At 50.1% G+C, this 23,495-nt stretch overlaps 1 protein-coding gene across 5 annotated transcripts in view; it reads right to left on the reverse strand.

The window, feature by feature from the left end:
• Nucleotides 1-674: 674 nt before the first annotated feature.
• The window catches only part of bcl9l (bcl9 like), a 30,942-nt gene continuing 8,121 nt past the window's right edge, over nucleotides 675-23,495 (reverse strand). For 3 of the 5 annotated variants that reach the window (XM_030380335.1, XM_030380339.1, XM_030380338.1), the window contains 8 exons: nucleotides 12,950-13,023; nucleotides 12,119-12,504; nucleotides 9,516-9,644; nucleotides 7,827-8,010; nucleotides 6,998-7,082; nucleotides 4,088-6,677; nucleotides 2,892-3,155; nucleotides 675-2,681 (listed from right to left, as the gene is read on the reverse strand). In XM_030380335.1, the coding sequence (XP_030236195.1) occupies nucleotides 1,387-2,681; nucleotides 2,892-3,155; nucleotides 4,088-6,677; nucleotides 6,998-7,082; nucleotides 7,827-8,010; nucleotides 9,516-9,644; nucleotides 12,119-12,446 (4,875 nt within the window). In that variant the 5' untranslated portion in view covers nucleotides 12,447-12,504; nucleotides 12,950-13,023 and the 3' untranslated portion in view covers nucleotides 675-1,386. Of the gene's footprint in view, nucleotides 2,682-2,891; nucleotides 3,156-4,087; nucleotides 6,678-6,997; nucleotides 7,083-7,826; nucleotides 8,011-9,515; nucleotides 9,645-12,118; nucleotides 12,505-12,949; nucleotides 13,024-18,135; nucleotides 18,389-21,513; nucleotides 22,862-23,495 lie in introns of those variants that run through there. The other 2 variants (XM_030380340.1, XM_030380337.1) reach the window with 2 other exon arrangements.

The following is a 23,495-nucleotide window of genomic DNA, read 5'->3' on the forward strand; positions in this document are numbered from 1 at the left end:
AATTGAGGTATGAATTGGTGTATGGCCTTGTACAAATGATCTAGAATTTCGCCTGGAATTTGTTCACAAAGTTTTGCTCCTCTCAGTTCAGAGACATTGCCTTTATTAAAGGATCTATCTATCTATCTATCCAACACATCCCATTTAAATCAGCACAACAAGAAGCTGTGCTGTTTAAATGCAAATGACACATCATCCTTCCTTAGCCCCACATTTGTCTTTCCTGCATCTAGCTTTTATGTGCTGTCGCTTTGGGACTGTGGTTTCCACTTTATGACAGTCAGAGGAGACATGAAGAAACCCAGCGCCAACTGCCTCCCTGCTGTGCTCCATCTTTGCCGGTCGGCTTATAACCTCGCCGCCGTGGCAGACACACATGGTGGCCTTCAAGACTAAAAGAGATGGTGAATCTAAACGGACCATGCTAGATCAACTAGAGGGGGGGGCACTCGATGTGGGCACTTCTGCAACTAACTGACTGCAACGATGCAGTGGTGCTGGCCTCCGTTGGACTTTGGCCCGAGGTCAAACCAGCCGCTCACCCATTCCTGGTTCTGCTCCAGTTTAAATACACACAAAGAGTCGTGGCGACACAATGTCACCGACATAATCAGGCCTGTCGTTTGGACCTTGTAGTAAAGTAGATGTTGAAAGAAAAAAAAGTCTACAAGATGTACTGAGAATCCGCACAGCTTTTGTAATTGCACTTAGATGTCGTTTAATAATGTACAACGTTTTACCAGAATGTCCTCTTACAGATACCTTCAAGTTAACAAATAAAGTTTAATTGTATATTTCAACCACGTCTCCTCTTCGGTTTTATCAATGCAACACACGTCAGACAATAAACGGAGACTAACGCGATGGGATCAACTGAACAGTATTATTATTTTGTAGACTTCTATTAAAACAGTTATACACAACGATGGCAAACAATCACAAATTGCATTTTTATGTACAGCAACTATATATTATATTATTTTTTTTCCTTTGCACAACAGTTTATAGTTGAAGAAAATAATCAATAGGAAAACAAATAGAAATGTGAGGCACTACTCCCCTCAACCGCAATGTTTCCCCACAACAAATACACACATTAGTGCAATATACACATATTACAGTATTTTAGAAAACAGGTTCATATGTCTTAACCATGTGACGGTGCTTTTCAATATTCCTTTTTTTTTTTATCAGCTGGAACTCCAAAAGTCGAAGGTTATCAGTGATCCATTTTTTTTTTACAATTCTTTTTTTTAAATAATTGCAGAAATAACATGAATGAAAACATTATTGACGTAACGCAGGAACAACATGATGGAAATAAGCTTTCTTGTTTCTTTTTGTTTTCTTTCTTTTTTTGTGGTTGTCGGTTATCAGCGAGCTGGACTAGAATGGCATGTTGGGTATCCCTCCAGGCCCGAGGGGGCCCTCAAGAGACATGCCCCGGTGCGGAGGGCCCATCATGGGGCCCTGGGGGGACATGAGAGGCCCCTGGGAGCCCCTGGCCTGCATCATCATGAGGTTCTGCTGAGCCATGAGATTGTGCGGGTGTTGCTGGGGTGACATCATGCCTGGGTGGGGCTGGGAGGCCTGGTGGAGGCTGGCCATCATGGCCTGCTGCTGCTGCTGGTGGTGGTGGTGGTGGTGGTGGTGGTGATGCTGCTGCTGTTGTTGTTGTTGTTGTTGTTGTTGGAGATGTTGCTGGGGCATCATACCTGTCCTCCCCATCATGTGTCCTGGAGGGCACATGGGGCCCATAGGTCCCATCACTCCCCCGGGACCCATGCCTCCACCGCCGGGCCCCAGGCCCCTGGAAGCGCCTGGAGGCATGCCCATGCCCTGGCGCATGCCCCCCTGTGCGGTGTGAGTGGGCAGCTGGTGCTCAGCCATCATGTTCTGCAGGTGGGCCAGGTGGGGGTTGGAGGACATGGGGCCGCCCTGCTGGGGGCCCCCGGAGGACAGCTGCTTGAGGAGCTGAGGCGGGGGACCCGGGTGCTGGCCGGGGCCCTGGCCCTGGTGGGGGTTCTGCGGGGGTCTCTTGGCGGGGAAGTACTGCAGGGTGCTGCTGGGCTTGTCGGAAGGAATGATGCGCGACAGGTCGAACTCGGGGATCCCCGTGTGCGAAGTGCGCATGACCTCGCTCAGGTCCGGCCCGTCTCCCATGGAGGAGAAGTCTGGGTGGGAGGGGTGCGGGTGGCGGTGGTGGGGGTGGCCCTTGCTCAACAGCATCTGCTCCCGCAGCATCTGCTGCTGCTGCTGCTGCTGCTGCTGCTGCTGCTGCTGCTGCTGCTGCGAGGGCATGACGTCGTCCCCGGGCTGGGGGTAGTGGTGCGACAGTCCCCCGAGGGGAGAGTGCATGGGTCCGTGGGACTGCTGCTGCTGCTGCTGCTGCTGCTGCTGCTGCTGCAGCTGCATTCGGGTGAAGCCGGCCATCTGGTTCTGAGGGATGGGGGACATGTTGCAGTGTCCCATGCCGTCGCCCTGGCCAGGGCCCATCATGCCGGGGTTCATCCCGGCCATGGCCATGGGATTGGGGGAGGACAGCATGGAGCGGGGCCCGTCGTGGGACATCTGTGTCTGGCCGTGGAGCATCATGCCCATGGGACTCTGGGGCTCCCCGTTGGGTCCCATGGCGCCCTGGGACACCAGCATCTGGTTCCCCTGTGGGTTCCCCATGTTCCCTGGTGGGAGAGATTGTACATTTTAAGATCAGCATTCATGAGATACACCGTTGAAAATTGTGCCGTTTCGACAATTTATTCACTACAGCTTGTCGCAAAGGCTGCAAACAGAAAAAAGACTAACAAATAACCAATTTTTCTCGACAGATCTCCACAATGTAATGAGGTCATCTTGGCTGAACACAAACCACAGTTGCGTAGCGTCCCTACCTCCAATGCTGACGCCGGACAGAGAAGGGTGCTCAGGCATCATCTCGTCGTCGGACGTGGCGATGGTCTTGATGGCGTCGTGGTAGAGCGGCGTGGTGCTGGGCATGGCGTACTTGGACATCTGGTTCATGATGAGGGACAGGGGGTTCTGGGTTGGGGGGGGGGCGTCGGGGGAGGAGGAGGAGTTGAACGGCATGCTGGGGTTCAGCGAGCCTGGCTGGCTCCCCGGCGTGGAGTTGGAGCTCCTGGGAGGGAGGGACGGTCCTGGGGAAACAGATGAATGCAAAATTACGTTTAAGGTTGTATATTTTATTTTTTATGCATACATCATGTATACATATTTCACACACACACACACACACACACACACACACACACACACACACACACACACACACACACACACACACACACACACACACACACACACACACACACACACACACACACACACACCATCCATCCGCCGGTTGCTTTTATACGGCGATGCAAGGCGCTGCTGACGCGAGGCTAGAAAGCTCTTGCGTGTTCTTGAAAGGAGACCGATCCAATGAAACAAAGATATTGCAAGGCTAAAGTCCCTAGTAGGATAGCCTATTGCCTGCACTGCCATCTCCGAAGCGTTGATCAAAAGTCCGCCCCCAAAGAAGTTGACGACGCTTAGCAGCAAAGTTACCACAAAAAAGCGATCTGCTTAGCAACAGTGGATTATCAAATATAATTTACTGCCGGAAGATGTTATATATAAGAATAGAAAGAAGAATAAATATTTTGATTTTGATTGGTTTAACCGCCACCCGCCCGAATTGAATTAAAATATTATTTTTGGTCGCGTCATCCGCCCGATCCGCGGTTTAGCCGCGGAGTCCGCGGCTAAACCGCCAAACGCGCATCTCTAAAACACACACACACACACACACACACACACACACACACACACACACACACACACACACACACACACACCATCATCATTTCATATATCATATATCACCAACCCAATTTCTTGAGCAGAGCAATTGTCACAGACAATTTCTCTCGGGATGAATAAATAAAGTTAAGTTAATTAATAAAGTAAAGTTAAGTAAGAGGAGCAGTGCAAGGATGTGGAATGGTTCACCAATGAATAACAAACTACTTCAAAAGTACAAAGGAATCTAAAGGCAATGTGTCAGCGGGTTGCGCTCTGACCGTACCCGTCTCAGTGGAGCTGCCCCCTCCGTTGCCCAGCCCCTTGCCACTGGCCGGCCTGCCCGGGCTTGGAAGAGCTGTTTTGGGGGAGGCCCATCCTGGGGAGCCCCCATGCAGGGCCGGGGACTTCAGGTGTCCAGGGGAGGCGGACGGCGATCGCATATTCAGGGAGGAAGAGCCCATCAGCTGGGGGGACTTCATGGAAGCAGAGGAGGGCGTTCCGGCCCCCGAGGCCGGTGGAAGAGGAGGGTTAGGCCCCGCCGAGGACATCTGAGAGGGGGACTTGAGCCCGGGCGCTGAGGGCGAAGGCAGGAGTGGGGAGGGTTCCTGGCTGAGGGACGGCGACTTGAGCTGATGTGGTGGAGGCATGGAGGGGGAGCCCATCGGGTTCACGTTGATCGACAGGTCGGACGGGCGGCGAGAACCCGGCCCGGGGCCTCGGATGCCACCGGCCATGGTCATGTGACTGAGCCGGGGCGTGCCTCCCATCTGGGAGGGTCCCTGCTGCTCTGGTCCAAACATCTCCGGACCGGGCTGCTGGAGGTACGGCCCTTCCATCTGCCCGCCAGAAAAGGGCCCTTGGTTGGGGAAATGGAGCCCGCCGTCGGGACCGGGCCCCATTCCTCTCTTTACCGGCCGTCCGTTCTGCGCTGCCCATATTCTGGAGATGGCTTCAGGGCTCAGCATCTCCCCTAAAGGCCCCGCCCCTCCCGGACGGCCACACAGCTTCTGGGCCAGCATCATCTGCTGCTGCTGCTGCTGCTGCTGCTCCTGTTGAGCGCTCATCTGGGCGCTCATGCTCAAGTTCAGGTTGCTCCCCATCGGGGAGTCCACCAAGTCTCTCATCTGGGGCGGCCCCCCTCCTCCTCCTCCTCCTCCTCTTCCTCCTCCTCCGGGGGAGCCCAGGATCTCCCGGGAGCCGGGGAAGTCCATGGGGTCCCCGCGGGACGGCGCACAGCGACCCATCCCCATGCCGGGGAAGCCGGCCGGTCCCCCCGGGTGGTCCACCATCCTCTGGCCCAGGCCGCCCTGCTGTATCTGCTGCTGCTGCTGCTGCTGCTTGGCCAGGCGCTCCACCTCCAGCCGGTGGAGCTCATGCAGCTGCCGCTTCTCCATGATGCGGAACATCTCTTCGCGGGTCAGGATGCGATCGCCGTCGCCCTGGAGGTGCTGAGGCGGTCCGCCGGGATAGCAGCCCCCTTGGAAAGGCGGCCCGCCGCCCCCGCCCCCCATGTTGTTGGGCATGTCGTCGAGCCACACCACCCCGGCGCGCGGGGGTCTCTGAGGCCCCATGCCCTCCATCGGCAGACCCGACCCGGGGCTACCGGGGAACCCCCCACCCCCGCCGCCGTGCGGGGGCCCCCCTCGCTGCATCTGCCCCAGGAAGCGGGGCCCGCGGGGGTCGTCGGGGTGCATTTCCATCAGGCGCCCGTTCCCTCCCATCGGCCCGGCCATCATGCCGCCCGGGCCCCAGGGCTGGTCGTCGGCCTTGCTGTGGTAGGGAGGCGGGGGGCCCCTCATCACCATGGGGCCGCCGCCGCCTGGACCACCGCCGCCGCCGCCGCCGCCGTGCATGCCCACGTGCTCCGACATCATCCGGAAGTGCTGCGCGTGCGCGTGCGGCGGCTGCATCTCCTGCTGCCGGCGCTTCTCCTGGTAGTACTCCTCCTGGAGCTTCCTCCAGGCCATCTGCTCCGGGGTCAGGCCGTCGGGCCCCATCATGGAGCCCATGTCCAGGCCCGGGGAGAACAGGTGGTGGTGGTGGGGGTGGTGGGGGTGGGGGTGGGGGTGCTGGGGCATGCCGTGATGCTGGGGGTCCATGGGGGGCCCCTCCATGCCGGGGCCGCCCAGGGACTGGGTCTGGGAGATGATGGACTGCAGCGGCTCCTCGTACTTCTTGGGCCCCCCCATGGGGGCCGCGGGGGCGTTGCTCCCGCCGCTGTTCGTACCGCCGTCCCCGTCCTCGGCCGCGCCGCCGTCGGGGAGGTTGTTGTTGTTGTTGTTGTTGTTGCTGGAGGGGCTGCTGCTGTTGTTGTTGTTGTTCGGATTGCCGTTGGGGCCCCCTGGGTTGGGGGGCCCTCCGGGGGGGGCCCCGGTACGCAGCAGGAGCCGCTCGATGTCCCGGAGTGTCTGGAGGGAGCGCTCCCGGTGCTCCCGCTGCTCCTTGGAGAGGCCGTCCACGCCGCCGCCGCCCGGCCCCTCCAGCCCCCCCGGGTCCCCCTGGAGGTGGGCCGCCACGGCCGAGGGGCTGTCTGACGGAGAGACCCCGGCGTTGGGGTGGGCCATCCCTCCAGGACCCTCCCCGGCGCCGGGCCCCAGGGCCGGGCCGGCGGGGGTACCGCCGCCGCCTCCCGGGGCCTTGTGGCTGGCGAGGCGGAGGTTATTGCAGGGCCCGGGGCCGCCCGTCCTGCTGTGAGGGGACTCATTGTCGGAATGTCCCGCCGACGACGGCCCTCCCGCAGCCAGGGGGCCCCCGACCCCTCCGGCCGAGCCAGAGCCGGGGGTCCCGCCCTGGGGTTTCGGCGTTCCCGTTGGCGGGGAGCCACTGGAACTCATCTTCTCCGGGAGGCTGGGGATCTTCCCCGCGTTGAGGCCCTGAAGGAGTAGAGAGGTAAACACAGTTACATACGTAACCCCGGATCTCACACCACCCTAATCGTACCCTTTATAGACACATCTAAAACCTTCGCCAAAGTAAGTAGTCTATCAGCATCAGGCTTTTGGGCCTTTACAGACAGGACAGTGAAGAGCGACAGGAAAGTGGGTTGAAGAAGAGAGGGAGTGAACTGTAGCATCGGCCCACCGCTGGGAATCGAGCCTGGGTTGCTACAACGCGTACCGCCTACATGGTGGGAGCACTCGTGGTTCAAGCCACTTGAGTGGACTACTTTTATCCTCCTCCTGTGTCTACTAACCTGTTCGAGCTTGCTGCGTGGAACTTGTTGCTGGTGAAACTGAAGGATGGAACCAGAGTGGCCGTTCAGTACTGCTTCGGCAGCACTATAAACACACAAAAAAGCACACAAACATGAATATTGCATACTTAAACGGTTATATTACCAGTCCTAACTAAATAGGAACAAAGCACAAAGTAATTTAGAGGAGACTGGGCCAAGATGGAGACCCAGCTGCAGTCCGTAAACATTGCATTAGATTGTTTATTGGGATATAAATATGTGATGAAGACTTTATTATACAGTCAAGTCAAAAGCAAACAGAACAATGGATTTACTACACATCGCACTCAAATCATGTGCTCATCATTTAGCGTTATGATACACACATCTCAAAAGATACACCAAAATCCCATCAACTGCAAAAAAACGGACTTTCAGCAACCTCAAAGAAAATCCAAAGTAGAAATGAATTTGCACGATGAATTTATTTTTAAGACAAATCTCTCTAGGTAATGTCAAAAGATATGGGGACCAGGTTTCTGTGAGGATATTATTCTTCAAGCAGCCTCCGTCTTTGATAAAGCAGCACTCCTTGGGGCAATTTGTAACATCCCCACATACAAAGTCCACAAACTAAGTGTATTCAGCCGGAATTAGCAGACTGCATTTTGCAGAGAATTCCCCCCGTTTGATGACTTTTGATGTCAGACCCAAACAGGATCGGTTTCTACAGCAAAGAGGGATTTGGTGGTTAACTCCCCTTTAAGATACGTTCATGTATACGTGGCATTAAGTGTCAGTACGCAGGCTCCGGTAATAGTTGGTAACAGTACAGGAGGCGCTTTACCTGTTGGCCAGGTTGGTCGTGAAGACGTACACAACCTGCTGGGAGGAGGGCAGGGAAGGCTCCGCTTTGGGCCCTGTTGCCCCCCCACGCCGGAGCCCCGCCCCCCCGGGGTCTGACCCCGAGCCCCCAGAGGGACGCCCAACGAGGCCCTGGAGAGATCCGGGACCAGGACCCCCTCGATCCCCTGGGAGAGGGAGAGACAGAGACCGAGAGAGGGGATACAAGGAGACAGTGGGAGAGAGACAGAGGGAGAGAGACAGAGGGAGAGAGACGGAGGGAACAGAGAGGGAGGGAGAGAGTGAGGGAGAGAGGTAGAAAGTGAGGGAGACAGAAGGAGAGAGACAGAGGGAACAGAGAGGGAGGGAGACGGAGGTAGAGAGGGAGGGAGACAGAGGGAGAGAGACAGAGGGAACAGAGAGGGAGGGAGAGAGTGAGGGAGAGAGGTAGAAAGTGAGGGAGACAGAGGGAGAGAGACAGAGGGAACAGAGAGGGAGGGAGACGGAGGTAGAGAGGGAGGGAGACAGAGGGAGAGAGACAGAGGGAGAGAGACAGAGGGAACAGAGAGGGAGGGAGACCGGTAGAAAGTGAGGGAGACCGAGGGAGAAAGTGAGGGAGACAGGGAGAGAGACAGAGGGAACAGAGAGGGAGGGAGACGGAGGGAGAGAGTGAGGGAGAAAGTGAGGGAGACAGAGAGAGAGAGACAGAGGGGGAGGGAGAAGGAGGCAGAAAGTGAGGGAGACAGAGGGAGAGAAACAGAGAGGGAGGAAGACAGAGAGGTTGAAATAGAGAGGGGCCGAGACAGATAGATAGACAGAGGGAAAGAAAAAGACAGAAAGCAAGAGAGTGTGTTTGGATATTTAAATTGACTACATTTATTGTAGAGTGAACATGGAGGGAAGAAAAAGTAGCTGATCAACTGAAACCTAGCAAATTTGCAAAAGACCATTATAATATAACATACATAAAGATGTCTGGAACTCTGACATTATTCTTCAGTTTAGCCGTCTGACCACTAGGTGGTGCCAAACACCACATAATGGAAGCCTAGCAGGGGAGGGGGGAGAGTCACATGCTCTCTACTGATGTTTGTCAATGACACGAGGGGAAAAAAATAAAAACACGTAATGATAGCGATTTCTAGCCTAAACCGGTCCTCTCCATAGCAACAACACTGGAATGTAAAGCAAAGGATTCTGGGTGTGTTCTGGCGAAAACTGTTCAAACCCACAGGGAGGGGGAGGTCAAACGAGCATTTGTGTAACATGGACAGTGGGGGGGGCGTTCAGATAAGATATCATTTTATTGTCTGATCTGTTCAGAAAATTGTCACAGGCGTCATTGTCACAACTGAGTCACAAGTGCCACGGTCGGACAGAAAATTAGACAATGAGGCCGACACACAATACAAAGTGCACACTGTACCACGCAACACACAAAGTCCTTTAGAAAAGGGCAAAAATATCCCAGGCACAAATCCCTCTGCCTTCACAGCACAGGACAAAACAACAGCTGAAGACCACCTATTCCCTTCATCCATCCATCCAACAGACGGGATAAAGACCCCCCTTGCTTGCACCTTTTCCTGCTGTTGTGGTGGGGCCCTGCACTGCCGTGAGGCGGGGGGGTTAGCTGGGGCTGTGGTGGTCGGACGAAGGGGGGGGGGGGGCATTGTGTTGGCGCTGTACTCACGGTGGGGGGGGGCGGCGGCGCGGGGCTTGTCCTCGTCCTCCTCCGTGTCGGGGCCGGAGCACCACTCATCCCCGCTGTACGGCTGCTTCCTCTCCAGCACGCAGCGCCGCTTGCTACGCATCACACCCTCTGCACAGGTGACGGGCGGCACACACACACACACACACACACACACACACACACACACACACACACACACACACACACACACACACACACACACACACACACACACACACACACACACACACACACACACACACAGTGAGCTGACCAGTAGCTCAAATTGTACAGTTATATCATAAATGAATGATAAACAAACTTACAACAAGCTGTAGAATTCAACCAGAATGGAAAAATAAGGTTCTTCTAAAATAGTTATATAAAAACTAATTCCATCCATCCCATCCTCTATCCTTCCATTTCAATGCATAGCAATTCAGAGCCTAACAAGTATTGACTGGTCTTGATTCTGCCCGACCAGTATCCCCAACACCTACCTGCACAGACCTATATTAATTCTGTCAACACTGATGTCTGGCAGCTCTCGGGGGGGTTATGGGTCGACGCTCAAGTCTAGAGAACAGAGAAATGTTCTGCTTGTGGAGGTCCGACATTAGAGCAGCCCCTTTACTCAGTGTGGGGTCCACCCTGTGGCAGAGCGCGGTGCGCAGGCCATCTCAAAGACCAGGGAGATATATAGCTGACCTTTAGCCGTGTGAAAACAGTAGTTTTCCCGCCGCTGAGACACTGAGCGAGACAGCTTTCCAGAGCTCTACTGGAGGGCGGCCTCCCGTCACTCGTCTGTGAGACAGCCTTCCAGAACTCCACTAGGCGACCCCACTCCTGTGATTGGTCGGTGACACAGCCTTCTAGAACTCTACAGGAGGATGCCCTGCTGTGATTGGTCGGAACACAGCCTTCTAGAACTCTACAGGAGGATGCCCTGCTGTGATCGGTCGGTGACACAGCCTTCTAGAACTCTACAGGAGGATGCCCTGCTGTGATTGGTCGGTGACACAGCCTTCTAGAACTCTACTGGAGGACGCCCTGCTGTGATTGGTCGGTGACACAGCCTTCTAGAACTCTACTGGAGGACACCCTGCTGTGATTGGTCGGTGACCCAGCCTTCTTGAAGTCTACTGGAGGGCGACCTACTGTGATTGGTCGGCGACACAGCATTCTAGAACTTTACTGGAGGGCGACCTGCCGTGATTGGCCGGTCGCAGGTGTGGCAGCGGCACACTTCAAACAGCATGCCCTGGTGCGGTGAATTTGAATGTGCTTTGTTTTCGTTTTAAGATCACAGGAGGAGAGAGACAGAGAGAGAGAGAGAGAGAGAGAGAGAGAAAATGGTGCCAGGGGAGGATCTACAAAAAGCTTTCATTCTCTTGTGTCAGAACCATACTTCTCCCCCACCCTGTATGTTAAGTAACTAGAGTGACTGTATGTTTATGGATGTGCACGCGCGTGCGTGTGTACGCGTGTGAATGTGTGCACGCGCATCTGTGGGTGTGGGTGTGTATGCGCATGTGCTTGCGTACACACAAAGCAGGCTGAAGCAGGATGTTGCTTTATAAAAATCACATTACATTGGTCTCCAGTGAGCGGGTACTAGCAGAACACACACTTCCGTACGAGAGGAGAATCAAAACAGATCTAATTCTAGTTTAAGGAGCTATCCCTCCACCGCTGCTTTTTACACTTTCAAGTCTTTTATTTTAACGTTTTAAATGGAATTACACTGATCCAACCCTAACCCCATCTCCCGGTCTCACTGGAGATGAGGAAAACAACTTCACAGAAAACAACCCAAACCTACACAGCCTCTAAACCCCGAGCTCCTCAAATAACTCTTTTTTTTTTTCGCATTTGTTTGGGAGTGGGGGGTATTTTGACAAATGTCACACATGGTCAAAGATAAAAAAAAATAAAAAAAACACCAGCATGCAACAGTGCTCAGAGGGGCCGGAGGGGGAATCCAGAAGAGCGAGAGAAAGGTCAGGAGCACACACGCTGGAGGTTCCTAGTGGAGGTGGTGAAAGCACCTACTGTGGCTTTTCTGCTCGAGATGGGGGCTGATAAGCAGCTGGAGGAAGTCACCCTCGCACAGAGACGCACGTCGCCACACAATCTTCTCACGGTCCGTCTGTCTGGCTGTGACTGTGTGCGCCGCTGAATCTGCATCTTTCAGTGGGCCTCCCCGTCATCATGCGCACGTCTGCATTTGTCGGTCTGCCTTTCTGTGTCCGTCTTTCCATGTGTCTGCCGTCTATGCGTCTGTCTGTCTGTGTCCATCTGTCTATGTATCCAACTGCTTCTATGCTTCCGTTTGTCTATCTATGCGTCCATCTGTGTGTCCATCTGTGTGTCTGTTTATTCTTCTGTCGATGCGTGTGCCCATCTGTGACTGCCTCTCTGTGTGTTTGTCTGCCCGTCTGCATGTGTGTGCCCGCCTGCGTGTGTGTGCCCGCCTGCGTGTGTGTGCCCGTCTGCGTGTGTGTGCCCGTCTGCGTGTGTGTGCCCGCCTGCGTGTGTGTGCCCGCCTGCGTGTGTGTGCCCGCCTGCGTGTGTGTGCACGTCTGCGTGTCTGTCCGGCTCACCTGCTTTGGCCTCTGCCTCCAGAGCTGAGGCGAGGGCATCTCTGGGCTCCACGGAGTCCACGGAGACGCTCCTCTCCCGCTTCGATTTGGTTTTCAGCATCGCTCCCACGCCGCTCGCCGATTGGCTGGCGGCCTTCAGCCCAGGGTTCGCCGGAGCCATCTGATTGGTCTTGACTGCATGGCCCCCGACGCCCACCCCCTTTGGACTCTGACAGTGGGCCACAGCTCCCGCCTTCTGCTGACTCTGCTGATTCACATTGGCTAGTTGGGATCGGCTGTCACCGGTCACTTGCTTGCCATGATTGGCCAGTTTATTGTCCGGATGCATCTGATTGGCTGGTGGTTAGGCTGCGCCTGAGTGGCTCTGGACTCGCTTGCGAGCAAAACTGAGAAGGAAAAAAACAAGATGAATTCAATAATTTGTTTTTTCCATTCATTTTTTTGTCCCAGAATAATAAGGACTCCCGCTTTTACCCTTAAGATATTGAGCAGATGCTTTCTTCCAATGTGAAAGAATGAATTAAAATACATGTCATTAAGGAGAAGGTAGGGGTTCGGGCATCCTGCTCAAGGATATAGAGCACACACATTGGATATCGAACGCATTACCTTTTGGCTGGGAGTTAAATTCCCCAAATATCAGGACTGATCTGCCCCAGGATAAACTCAGTAATAATGATGTTCTTTCCACCAAGATGGAAAATAAAATCAGTATTTGGGCAATAAGTATATCCAAAATAACACAGATAATGAGTCAAACTCGTGAAAGAGGCACAAGAATACAAAATATAGTCTGGGTCAGGGTAAAAACCACAAGTCTGGAAACCTCACCTCATCTCCCCCAGAGGGTGAACTGAGAGCAGGCCATGCTGGTCTACAGGGATCCTCATTGGCCACACGCTGACCTGGGGAACACAGCAACAACAACATCAACACAGGAACACAACACAACCACTGCCTTGACAACACTATCTCTGTGACCTGCGTTTGCACGTATGTGGAATAGGCTTTGAGGAGTCAAATCTTTAAGTTAAAAAAGAAATAGAAAGGGGGTTAGGTCAGCGATTAGATGACCAATGAGGGTGTAGATAAGCAGCGGAACTGAGATCCGGCTATCCCTTTAAGAGCCTGGTCAAATAATCACTGAGTTAATGTCGTTACTGTCCCTTTCAGGGCCAGGCCACACACTGGTGCACTGATGTTACCGTCCCTTTAAGAGCCCAAACACTGGAACACTGCTGTGACCACCCCTTTAAGAGCCCAAACCCTGGATGACTGCTGTAACCTCCCCTTTAAGGAAAAGAGGGCAGACTGAGAAAGGTTTAGTGAGGGGGAGGGACTCTCCGCGCTGCGCGAGGTACCACCCCCTCCCCGACAGTTTGCAAACCGCAAAAACTCCACCACACATTCCTGTGTGTGAGTGTGAGACACACACACACACACACACACAAACTGTGTGTCCCAAACTCACACTACCTGCCCCTACTTTAGTAAAGTCCCTCACTCACTTTCCACACACACACACACACACACACACACACACACACACACACACACACACACACACACACACACACACACACACACACACACTCACACACAGGAATCATTTCCTACACGTCACACAGATTCTAAGTTGAAACACATTTCCTCGGCTTCTCCCATTATTACAGCGGCGCACACCAGAATGTTTCGGAGCAGGCAACCCGATGCCTAACTCCTGCATTTCCCAAAATGTGCGGAGATTCTGTAGCACACAGACGCTTCGATGCTAAGCTACCATCGTGTCGGGCCGTCCATGGGACCGCGGCGCCACAACAGGCACCACCCCCCCCCCCCCCCCGGCCAAAGGACCCAGGGTTCAAGTCCACAGCTGCTGGCCTGCGCTCGTCAAAACACCCACACCTGCCTGTGCCTGTGAACCCCAGACTTCTGGCGCTGAACTTTGACCTTTTCCACTGGGACAGTGGGTTTAGTATCGCCAGAGCTGGGCTAAAATGGTCCAAATATTTGATGAGCCATAACCACAGAAATCAATAGGGCCGGCTTGGACATCGTGACGTCACAACGCAATGCCCGCCTCCATTTTAGTAGCATGTTAGTTATTGAGTTGGTGGTAATATGCTTGTGGAATTAATTGTCATTGTTTGTGTCATCACTGTTCAAATCCTAGGATTCTATCGTTCGACTGCAGCTCTCAACTCAAAAGGTGGGAGTATCGGCAACAAAAAAGTCTTTAGCTATTTTGTCCTGTACTGCGAATGCGGAGGGATGTGAAAGGATTATTAGCAGTAAAGAGGATATGATGAGCAGGCCGGGAAGGTGCATTCTCCGACTGCTGTCCTGTCATCTATTCGTTCATTTTATTCATCCACTTACAGTCTAATGAGATCAGAAACTCAAACCAGTTCCTTTTAACAAATCAGTTTAGAACAAGGAAATGAGAATTGAAGACATCATGCCAGCATTCCAAACTACAAGTTTCCCTAAAAGTAAAACAATGTGGACATTTATCTAATAAAATCTTTCTCTAACTTGTTTTGAAACCACACTTGTATGTTGTTGTGGTTGACAATGAACACACACGACACAAGTGTGTGTTCATTGAATTAAAAACATGTGTAGAATGTAATTAAATAATTCAGACCTATGGCAGATAAACCTTCTGGGGACAGTGTGTGCGTTTATGTGAATGTGTGTTGAGCATTTTGCATATATTAACAGGTCTCGACATGAACTGTTTCCCCACACCTTAGCACAGGTGAACAACAACATGAACAATATGCAAAAGCACCCATGTGAAAACCAGTACGAAGGGGGACCAACGAAACAAAAGTTGGCCAATCACTGTCAGAGCAGCCATTTTGCCAGCCCCCCCCCCCCCCCCCCCCCCCCCCCCCCGCGCGCCTTAAGTGTCGGGCAACTGTTGTGAACCTCAACCTACGCATTCCACATTCCCTGCAAACCTCTCCACTACATTTCAACACCGCTGCAATGTCTCTGGGGATGACTCAGAACTATGACATCACACCACAGCAAACGGGCGGACCCGTCTTTCAGGACAGCTGTTAACAAAAGAAACGAGAGAAGGGAAAGAGAAAAATCGGAGGGGGTAACTTATCCAGTGTGCTCACCTGGACAAGTACTGGTAAAGACAAAAAGGGGACAATGCCTTTAGTTCTATTAGTCATTAACCAAGGCTGGCTCAGGTCAACACAGAGCCAGCCTTGTTCGCGCGCGGTGGACTCAATCAGTCATTAACCCGAGTGGGGAGAGGGACTCACACCGTCTGGTTCACTTAGATCTCAGCAAAACAATGTGGGGGGAGGAGGGCGTGTGTGTGTGTGTTTGTGTGGAATCTACTCACAATGTAGGGCTGTGTGAGAGCTACACGCAGAGTCCAGGGTTGGAACCTTATAGTCGTAAGAGAAGAGGTGGGTGTTAGGACCTGACTAGAGACCAGTCCTATGACTAGAGGCTAGGGTTGAGACATGATAGTCCTACGAGAATAGGATTAGGAAATGATATGACTTTGAGAAGAGGCTAGGGTAGAGACATGTTAGTCCTACGACTAGAGGCTGGGGTTGAGACATGATAGGCCTACGAGCAGAAGATGGCGTTAGACACGATAGTCCTGCGAGGAGAGTATAGTGTTGCACATGATAGGCCTACTAGTGTTGGACAAGAAAGACCTACCCAAGCCTAAGTAGAGGCTTGGGTTGAGACATATAGTCCCAGGAATAGAGGCTGGGTTGAGACATGATAGGACGAACTCACTGATTCAACAAACCTTTATAACTACATGGAAACTGACTCTCCTGGTTAGCACATTTACTCATACATCTGTTGAACAAAGCAAGCATCTAGTCCGAACAGCCCAACCAACAGTATGAGGTCAGCTCTACTTTCAAGGTAAGAGTATCAGTGGGTACAGTGGTCATGACCTCATGAGTGACTACTAGATACCATTCCTCAGTTCTACGTCACGTTTATATTGTGGGTAACTTCGAAACACACCAGAATACGAGACCAACATATGTCCCCTCGACCTAAACTAAAGCCTCACATGAGGTGACTGCAGCTGTTCATTGCAGAGCAAAGTCATGTTGAGGTTCTGCACACAACCACAGCAATCTCTGCAACTAAATGTAATTAGCATATACTGTATATATACACAAGATAGTGAGCTGGGTGAGTTAGGGTTGTCCTCTTTACAGCTGTTAGAAAAACAAGACTGCTGGTCTGATACCAAACTTATGATAACTTATGATGTCCTTTGGGGAAAACCTTTTATAAAGAGAGATAAAGTGTTCAAATGCTAGGTCATTTGGGAACATCGAATTCTTGTGACGGAAATCACATTAACTAGGGTGAATAAGTTCGCAACGATATGTCTTTGCTAAACTTTTCCACTCTGAATATTAAATATTACAGATGCCACAATAATAAAAAGGTTTCAAACATTCAGGGCCAAAGGACAACTAAAAATTAATAATAAATTGAATTTATAAAACGCTTTTCAAGGTACCACTCGATTACCATTGCTTAGTATTTCCGCATCGCAAGTGACAAGACCTTGTGTTTGTATACTCTATAGTATAGAGTATGATTGAATGACAAGATATTCTAACAATTCACCTTGGTGAGACTACATTCGTTCAGCCCCTCGCAACACGAGGTGGAGAAGACTGAGTTACAACAAAGAAATGTATTAATCTGGTTCTTTTCACACATTTACATTGTTCACTCAAAGTGACAAGAACTGAATGAATATATGACTAGCACAGGAAGCAGGGGTGATGGAAAATAACATACCATACTGGAAAACACAGAGTTCGGGACAGATTGAAATACTAACAATCCCACTTTGGGAGTCATATAATGTCACAGCCCGGCTCAAGGGAATGACAAGGAGATATGACATATAATGACATATAATTACATATAATCATTAAAAACAGTGACCCTTTATATTAGTGGGACTTATACTTCTACACAGAACAGTTACAATTACGATTATAAGTTAAACTTTATTAAACTAACTGGGGTATGGCAGAGAATGGCAGGCGGAGAGAGAGAGAGAGCAGTTGTTAGATCACCTCACCTCATTCAAATCCGGTAAACGATAAAATGCAATGGCACCAAAAGCGATATAAATCACCGCCCATTCTCGACTTGCATTACCTTGCAAGCTTGAGCACGTCAAACAGGTTGAGCCATTATGGCGCCACCATCCGATATGTGACGGCTTGAGGGGTGCCGAGTTGGTGGGGGCTGAACCTAAACGCCAATTTACTAACTTACTCGCTCTCTCTACAGCCAACATTTTTCAACCAACTCAGATTGATACAAGGAAGTCTCTAAAGGCTTGGGGGCGTTGATAGCATTCACAGCCATTTTTCGGGGTTAAAGGAGCAGGATTTACAAACATATGATTATTGCACTTTAAATGCCTATTGGTTTATTTTGTGTTATGTTTACTTTTCATTTTTGATATGATGCAAAGAAAGAAAAGATAAAAGTATAATTAAAGTACAAAATGTACTCCTTCATTTTAAGGCAGACAATCCTGTTAGGGATGGACAAGGAACCGAGCATTTGATCACACAATTCGGAAAAACATGAACTGAAACCCCACCAATAGGAAGAATGATGACGCTTATTGTACTCATGTTTAGGTTGACTATACACTCAGACTGTCAAAAAACAACCGCTGGCCAGGCGGAGCTCAGGTAGGCCCAAGTCTTCTTGCCATGGGACGCCCACACGTAGACTGTGGACATTGGGGTTCAAACTCAGAACCTTTCAGCTGGGAGAAAAACATCAAATCAATACTCTATCCTGCCCCAGTAAAGTTCATCAGACTTGTGAACACACATTAAAAAGCGCAAATGCGTATTATGCAATTGTTCTTAGAAATTAGGTTGTGCAGCCAAAATTTTTTAGCTTGTTCGTAGTACACCAATTATGCTGGCTTGCGTTTGCCAAACAGCTCAAAGTAAATCTAAACAACATACTGTGGCAGGGCGCAATCGACTCAGGCTGCATCTCTGCTCCTGTCGTCCACCAAGGCCTCATGTTCTACCAACATGTCTGTGCTTCTGGTTTCGGCAGAGGCTTTATGCTCCGGGCTGTTCTCTCACTACGGGCTGTGACCTGGTGTTTTTCTATGATGTAATACTGGACTACTGGAGCACCATGCCAAAAAACAAAGCAACATAAGGGAGGGATTAGGATCCCACAAGTTTGCATGCCGAACCTATTAATAGGAGGAGGACGCATTGGATGGTGGCTTAGCCAATGGTAGCCGTCGCATCCAACTGCCCTGGTTCACCAGGACTGGCAGTGGTCATCCTCCCTCTCGAAGTCAAACATTCGACTAATCGTAACTTAAGTTGACGTGTTGAAATGGGTTAGTGTATCAAGAGGTATATTGGTTCCATTTGGTGCCAGGATATTTTTTCATTGGTCAAGGGCTATCTGTGGTTAGCGACTCACCCGTGTCAGGTTGTATGTATGCAGGGATCTATTCGGGTAAGGGCTGTGTATTGGTCAATTTAGCCTATAGCGGATGGGTTTATGAACAGCTGTTCATTAGAGAACACACAGGGACTGGACTCACCAAGAATGAAGTAACCACACCGCCATCTTCTTAAAGACAAAGCGTTTCACAAACAGCCTTTGCGGTTTTAATCCTGAACAGAAAAGCATCAGAGACACTTATTATTATTGGGAGAGGTCTACGAGCACTCACAGACATTTTGGTCTGATCATCCATTACTGCTTAATGGTAGTGACATTTACATCGTAGATTAAAATAAATGAGTAAAATGATGATTGCAATTCCACTGAACGCAAGTGTTTTCTACAGGGGACTATCTTCTGTATTATCTGTCGATTTATTTGATTACATGTTTTCCTGTAGGCCAAGTCATCAGTTTGTCATAAACAGTTAATGAGTTTAGCATCAGATCACAGAAACCGCTTTGCCTCCATCTGGGAAGAACAGTGCTATGCTTGTTCTCATTAACTTCTGTGGTCTTTCTCCATGGCTAAAGATGCTAGCAACCCACTGGTGAGGTTCTGCAGATAGGATGCACTTGGCCTTGAGGTACTCTCTGAAATCCATTATTTTCTGTAACGTGGCTACAATTACAGTCCGTTTCATCAGTAGGAAATGACAAGCTCTGCTCAGAGTAAACCCCGTCTTAATAGTGAACAAATCTCACTCCAGAAAGGTAAAATACGGTCCATGTTTTTGCTTCCCGCTCAGCCCAATTGTTGTACCCATCTCCAATGCAGTGTTATGATTCAGAATTAATAGCAATAAACACCCGCCTAAAATAACTTTTTTGTGACTCACATCGTGGCATGGACCATTCTATTGGGTCATAAGAAAGATCCAAATGACAAATCCAAAATCCCCAGCATGAATTGTGGTCCTTAATACCTGTTCACTCGTTCATTAGGACTGAGCCGATCAGGTGAATGCAACTTATTGCCCATTCTCTCACAAAATCACAGCAACATTCAAACAAATCATGGACCTAAAGTGAATCAAATGGCGTATTTTGGAGCGTACTCCGTACTCAGTACTCTGGAGCATAAATGGTAGTAAGATGAAGATGATACCCTTTTAGTTTGTATATCACTCTAGAACTAGTACTGTTCAATGGTGAGCATTCATCCATTATGTGGAATATTTAGCTGGTAGATAAAGCAACAAAAAAAAAGTGTGTGTGACTACAGCCTCATATCCATATCACCGATCTACACTAATCTACTATCAACTTGGCGGGACACAATAACAAAACAGACAGGATCTAACGAAAGGTGAAGGACAATTTGTGTTTCTTTGTAGGGATCCTTTACATAATGTTAGAATGTGATTTGAGTCAGTGGTAAAAGGAAGCACTTTTAGAGGACGTACATTGACGCTGTGCTATTGCCCCAAAGGATTACAATGCAGTCCGTTGTTGCGAATTACAACTACGTTGTTCTCGCTAAACAATACTGGACCAATTTCAATTTATTTTGCCTGCATTAGTCCCCTATACCCAAAATAGCAGGGACCAGGTTGTAGTACTCCTTTAAGCTCAAAGTTTAGTATTAAGATGAATAAGATGAGGCTGTTTAGAAAGTTACTAATCGAGATAGCGGAAGAGAGTTGAATACAATGTCACATACTCAAATTAATGGAGTAACTCTTTGTGGGCTTCTTTCAGGGTGAGTCACAGATTCTGTCGGCTGATTTAAGAAGAAAGTCAGAAGAGTAAGAAGTTGTACTGAAGTGCTTTGCTAGCCACTTAAAGTGTGAACACCCTCACACATAAGACGTTTGCTTGGGGACACCTTTCTTTGGCAGGGAATTAAACCAGCAGCCTCCCAGTAGTTAGATATGCTTAACTCAACTGCCAGTTCAACAGTTTTCAGTCCTTTTTCCGAGCTAAAAATCCAACCTGAAGTTATCAGAGCAAATCCATGTCCCAACTTACGAGAGAGGCATCAGGCACAATCACGCCTTTGTCCAACATTCTCTCAGTGGAAAGACTTTATTCCAAGGTGTAAGACACAGACGAAATTGAAAATAAAACTAACTTTTCTAGTGCATACAGATATTACAAGACACGCACACAGAGCAGGGCTTCACTACACCGTATGTTACGGAAAGCTTTACTAGCCAGTTCTTCGTTGTAATATTAGTTATGGGCTTTACCTCAACAACATCATGATTGACCCTTTCAAGGAGCTTTCGGAGAAGTCTTTTAGAGTTAAATCTGGTTGACATCTGTTCCCACAGCTCTCTACGAAATTATTAAATTATTTAGAAATGCAGGGCACATGGCGTTTACTTTACCGCATCCACACTGTTGTTAAGGCACACACACACACACACACACACACACACACACACACACACACACACACACACACACACACACACACACACACACACACACACACACACACACACACACACACACACACACACACACACACAAGATGCTGCACAAGGAGCCCTTGTGTTTCTGAGTATCCGTGGAAACAAGCATCCCTGTTCTCAATCAGCCCGGACGGTTCTGAAGAGTGCTCCCAGTTCATCCAATTACCTCCCACTCATTTAAAAAATATATTTGTTAAATACATTTTAGGGTCCCTAGAGCCACAGACGAGGAACAAAATAAGAAAGATCAAGGCATGGATTTCAGGATTCAACACATTCTGATGGACAAGGGCATCGCGAGTAACATGTAGGTCAGATAGGAGAGCATTACAGCAGTGTGTGTGTGTGTGTGTGTGTGTGTGTGTGTGTGTGTGTGTGTGTGTGTGTGTGTGTGTGTGTGTGTGTGTGTGTGTGTGTGTGTGTGTGTGTGTGTGTGTGTGTGTGTGTCTACCGTTTGGAGAATGCGGTGCTATTCTGTCCCAGTGGGTCACATAGTACGCTGTATTTATAGATGGTAGGGAGGTATTAATAGCGACCTGCAGGAGCGCTGGGCTGTATAGAGACATGCTGGACAGGAAAGAGGAGGACACCGGACACACCTCAGCATACGACACACACACACACACACACACACACCCCAACCTCTGTACCATCAGCCTCCACAAAAACATGCAAACACAAGGCTAAGCCCACACACACAGCGTAGCCTATACACGCAAACACATACAGCTCAGCCTACACGTGCAACCACAGTTCAGCCTCCGCCCACACAACCACCGACACACACACACACACACACACACACACACACACACACACACACACACCTCAGCCCTCACACGCTTACAAACGCAGCAAGACTTTGTGACACCGGCTGGACTGATGAACTCTAACTGCGCACGGCAAAACTTAAAGCAGACGGCGGGGGTGTGGACAGGCGTCAGGGGGCAGGGCCACAGCGAGTCCTAAGGGTGCATGTTTGTTTTCAAAGCAGCCATGCTGCGGGCGGACTAGAGGGAGTGGTGTCCTTGTAGGACCCAGGGCACCGACTTCCTGGTCGGATCGATGGTGACAGCGATCCTGCTGAATGTAAATGTACCCTCATGCACCACAAGGAGGAAGTGGCTGATGCTGCTCAGTTGAGGCGACTTGTGTATTTTAACATGTAGGGTACATCTGCTCATGGATCCGCAGTCCCTTAAATTGGTTCATTCAGCGGAGGATGCTCAATTAAAGTAATGATTTCACACTAAAGAATAATGAACTTCCCAAACGAAATCCATTACGTACTGTTAAGGGACAGCTGCCTAGTGAATGTGTCTTGAATAATACAAAGGGTTGCAGGACACTCTGATACAGAATCATACTGGCAGGCAGGCTGAGACCAGAGCCGACCAAGGGATAACCGGGGACAGAGGCTTTGCCCGGCGCCCAAAGATGGACAACCAACCCTGGGCTCTCCATCACATCCACGTCCCCACAACAGAGGGAGAACCAGGGAGAGAGGCTGGTTAAATTACACAGGAGATGGACAACCCAGTCAGCTCTCTCTCACATCCATGTCCCCCTACAAAGGAAGAAGTGAAAATCCAAGGAACGTTTGCAGACGAACCAACCTTCAAAATCAAACTGTTTACCGCAAGGAAAACAATCCTCCTTCGTCTAATAAGCCAGTTGGCATACAAGTTATCCAATCACCTGTTTTGCGGGAGCATGTCACAAACACAAAACACACACACACACACAGAGAACGGTTCTCATCTTTTTTGCACTTTAAACACAGCACATGGAGCTATTTCTATACATGAAGCGTAGAGAAACATCAAAGCGACTAATGCCAATCATTGCAACAAGGTGCCTTACATCCAACATCCGAAATGATCACAAATGATACAATAGGTGTAACAAGAACAAAAATGAATGGATTCAGGGTATAATGTGATCAAGAGTAACATGAATGGGGATGATCACAGATCTTCATAGATCCAAAGCTCTTCTGTAAAGATGTGTCTGAGAAAATGTGTCGAAGGGAACCGGCTGTGCAAGCAGGGTCTCCAGGAGCAGACTGTGAGGGAGTATAAAAACATAAAACGCTGTCTCCTTCAGTTTTTTTATGGCCAAGACCCTGGAACAGCCAGCGGTGCCATAGGATCTTACCTAGCCTGCATAACCTGGCTCATGCGGAAGCTGTAGAGGAGCTCCTGCCTGAACTTAGAAATTGGTTCAAGAGAAGTGTAAGAGTAAGAAAAAGAATCAATCCTAAAAGCAACAGGCATCCGGGTTAAAGGGAGATTCAAACTAACGGGAGTTTAATTTCCCGGGTGAAGGGACCAGTAGTGGTTTGAGGCAACCAGCCATGCTTCGGCTAACCATCAGTGGTGGATCAGTTTTCGAACGAGCCAGGTCAGGGAGTAAAAGGCTGTCAAGGCCAAC

This window comes from Gadus morhua, chromosome 16 (assembly GCF_902167405.1).
Source record: "Gadus morhua chromosome 16, gadMor3.0, whole genome shotgun sequence".
NCBI lineage: Eukaryota > Metazoa > Chordata > Actinopteri > Gadiformes > Gadidae > Gadus > Gadus morhua.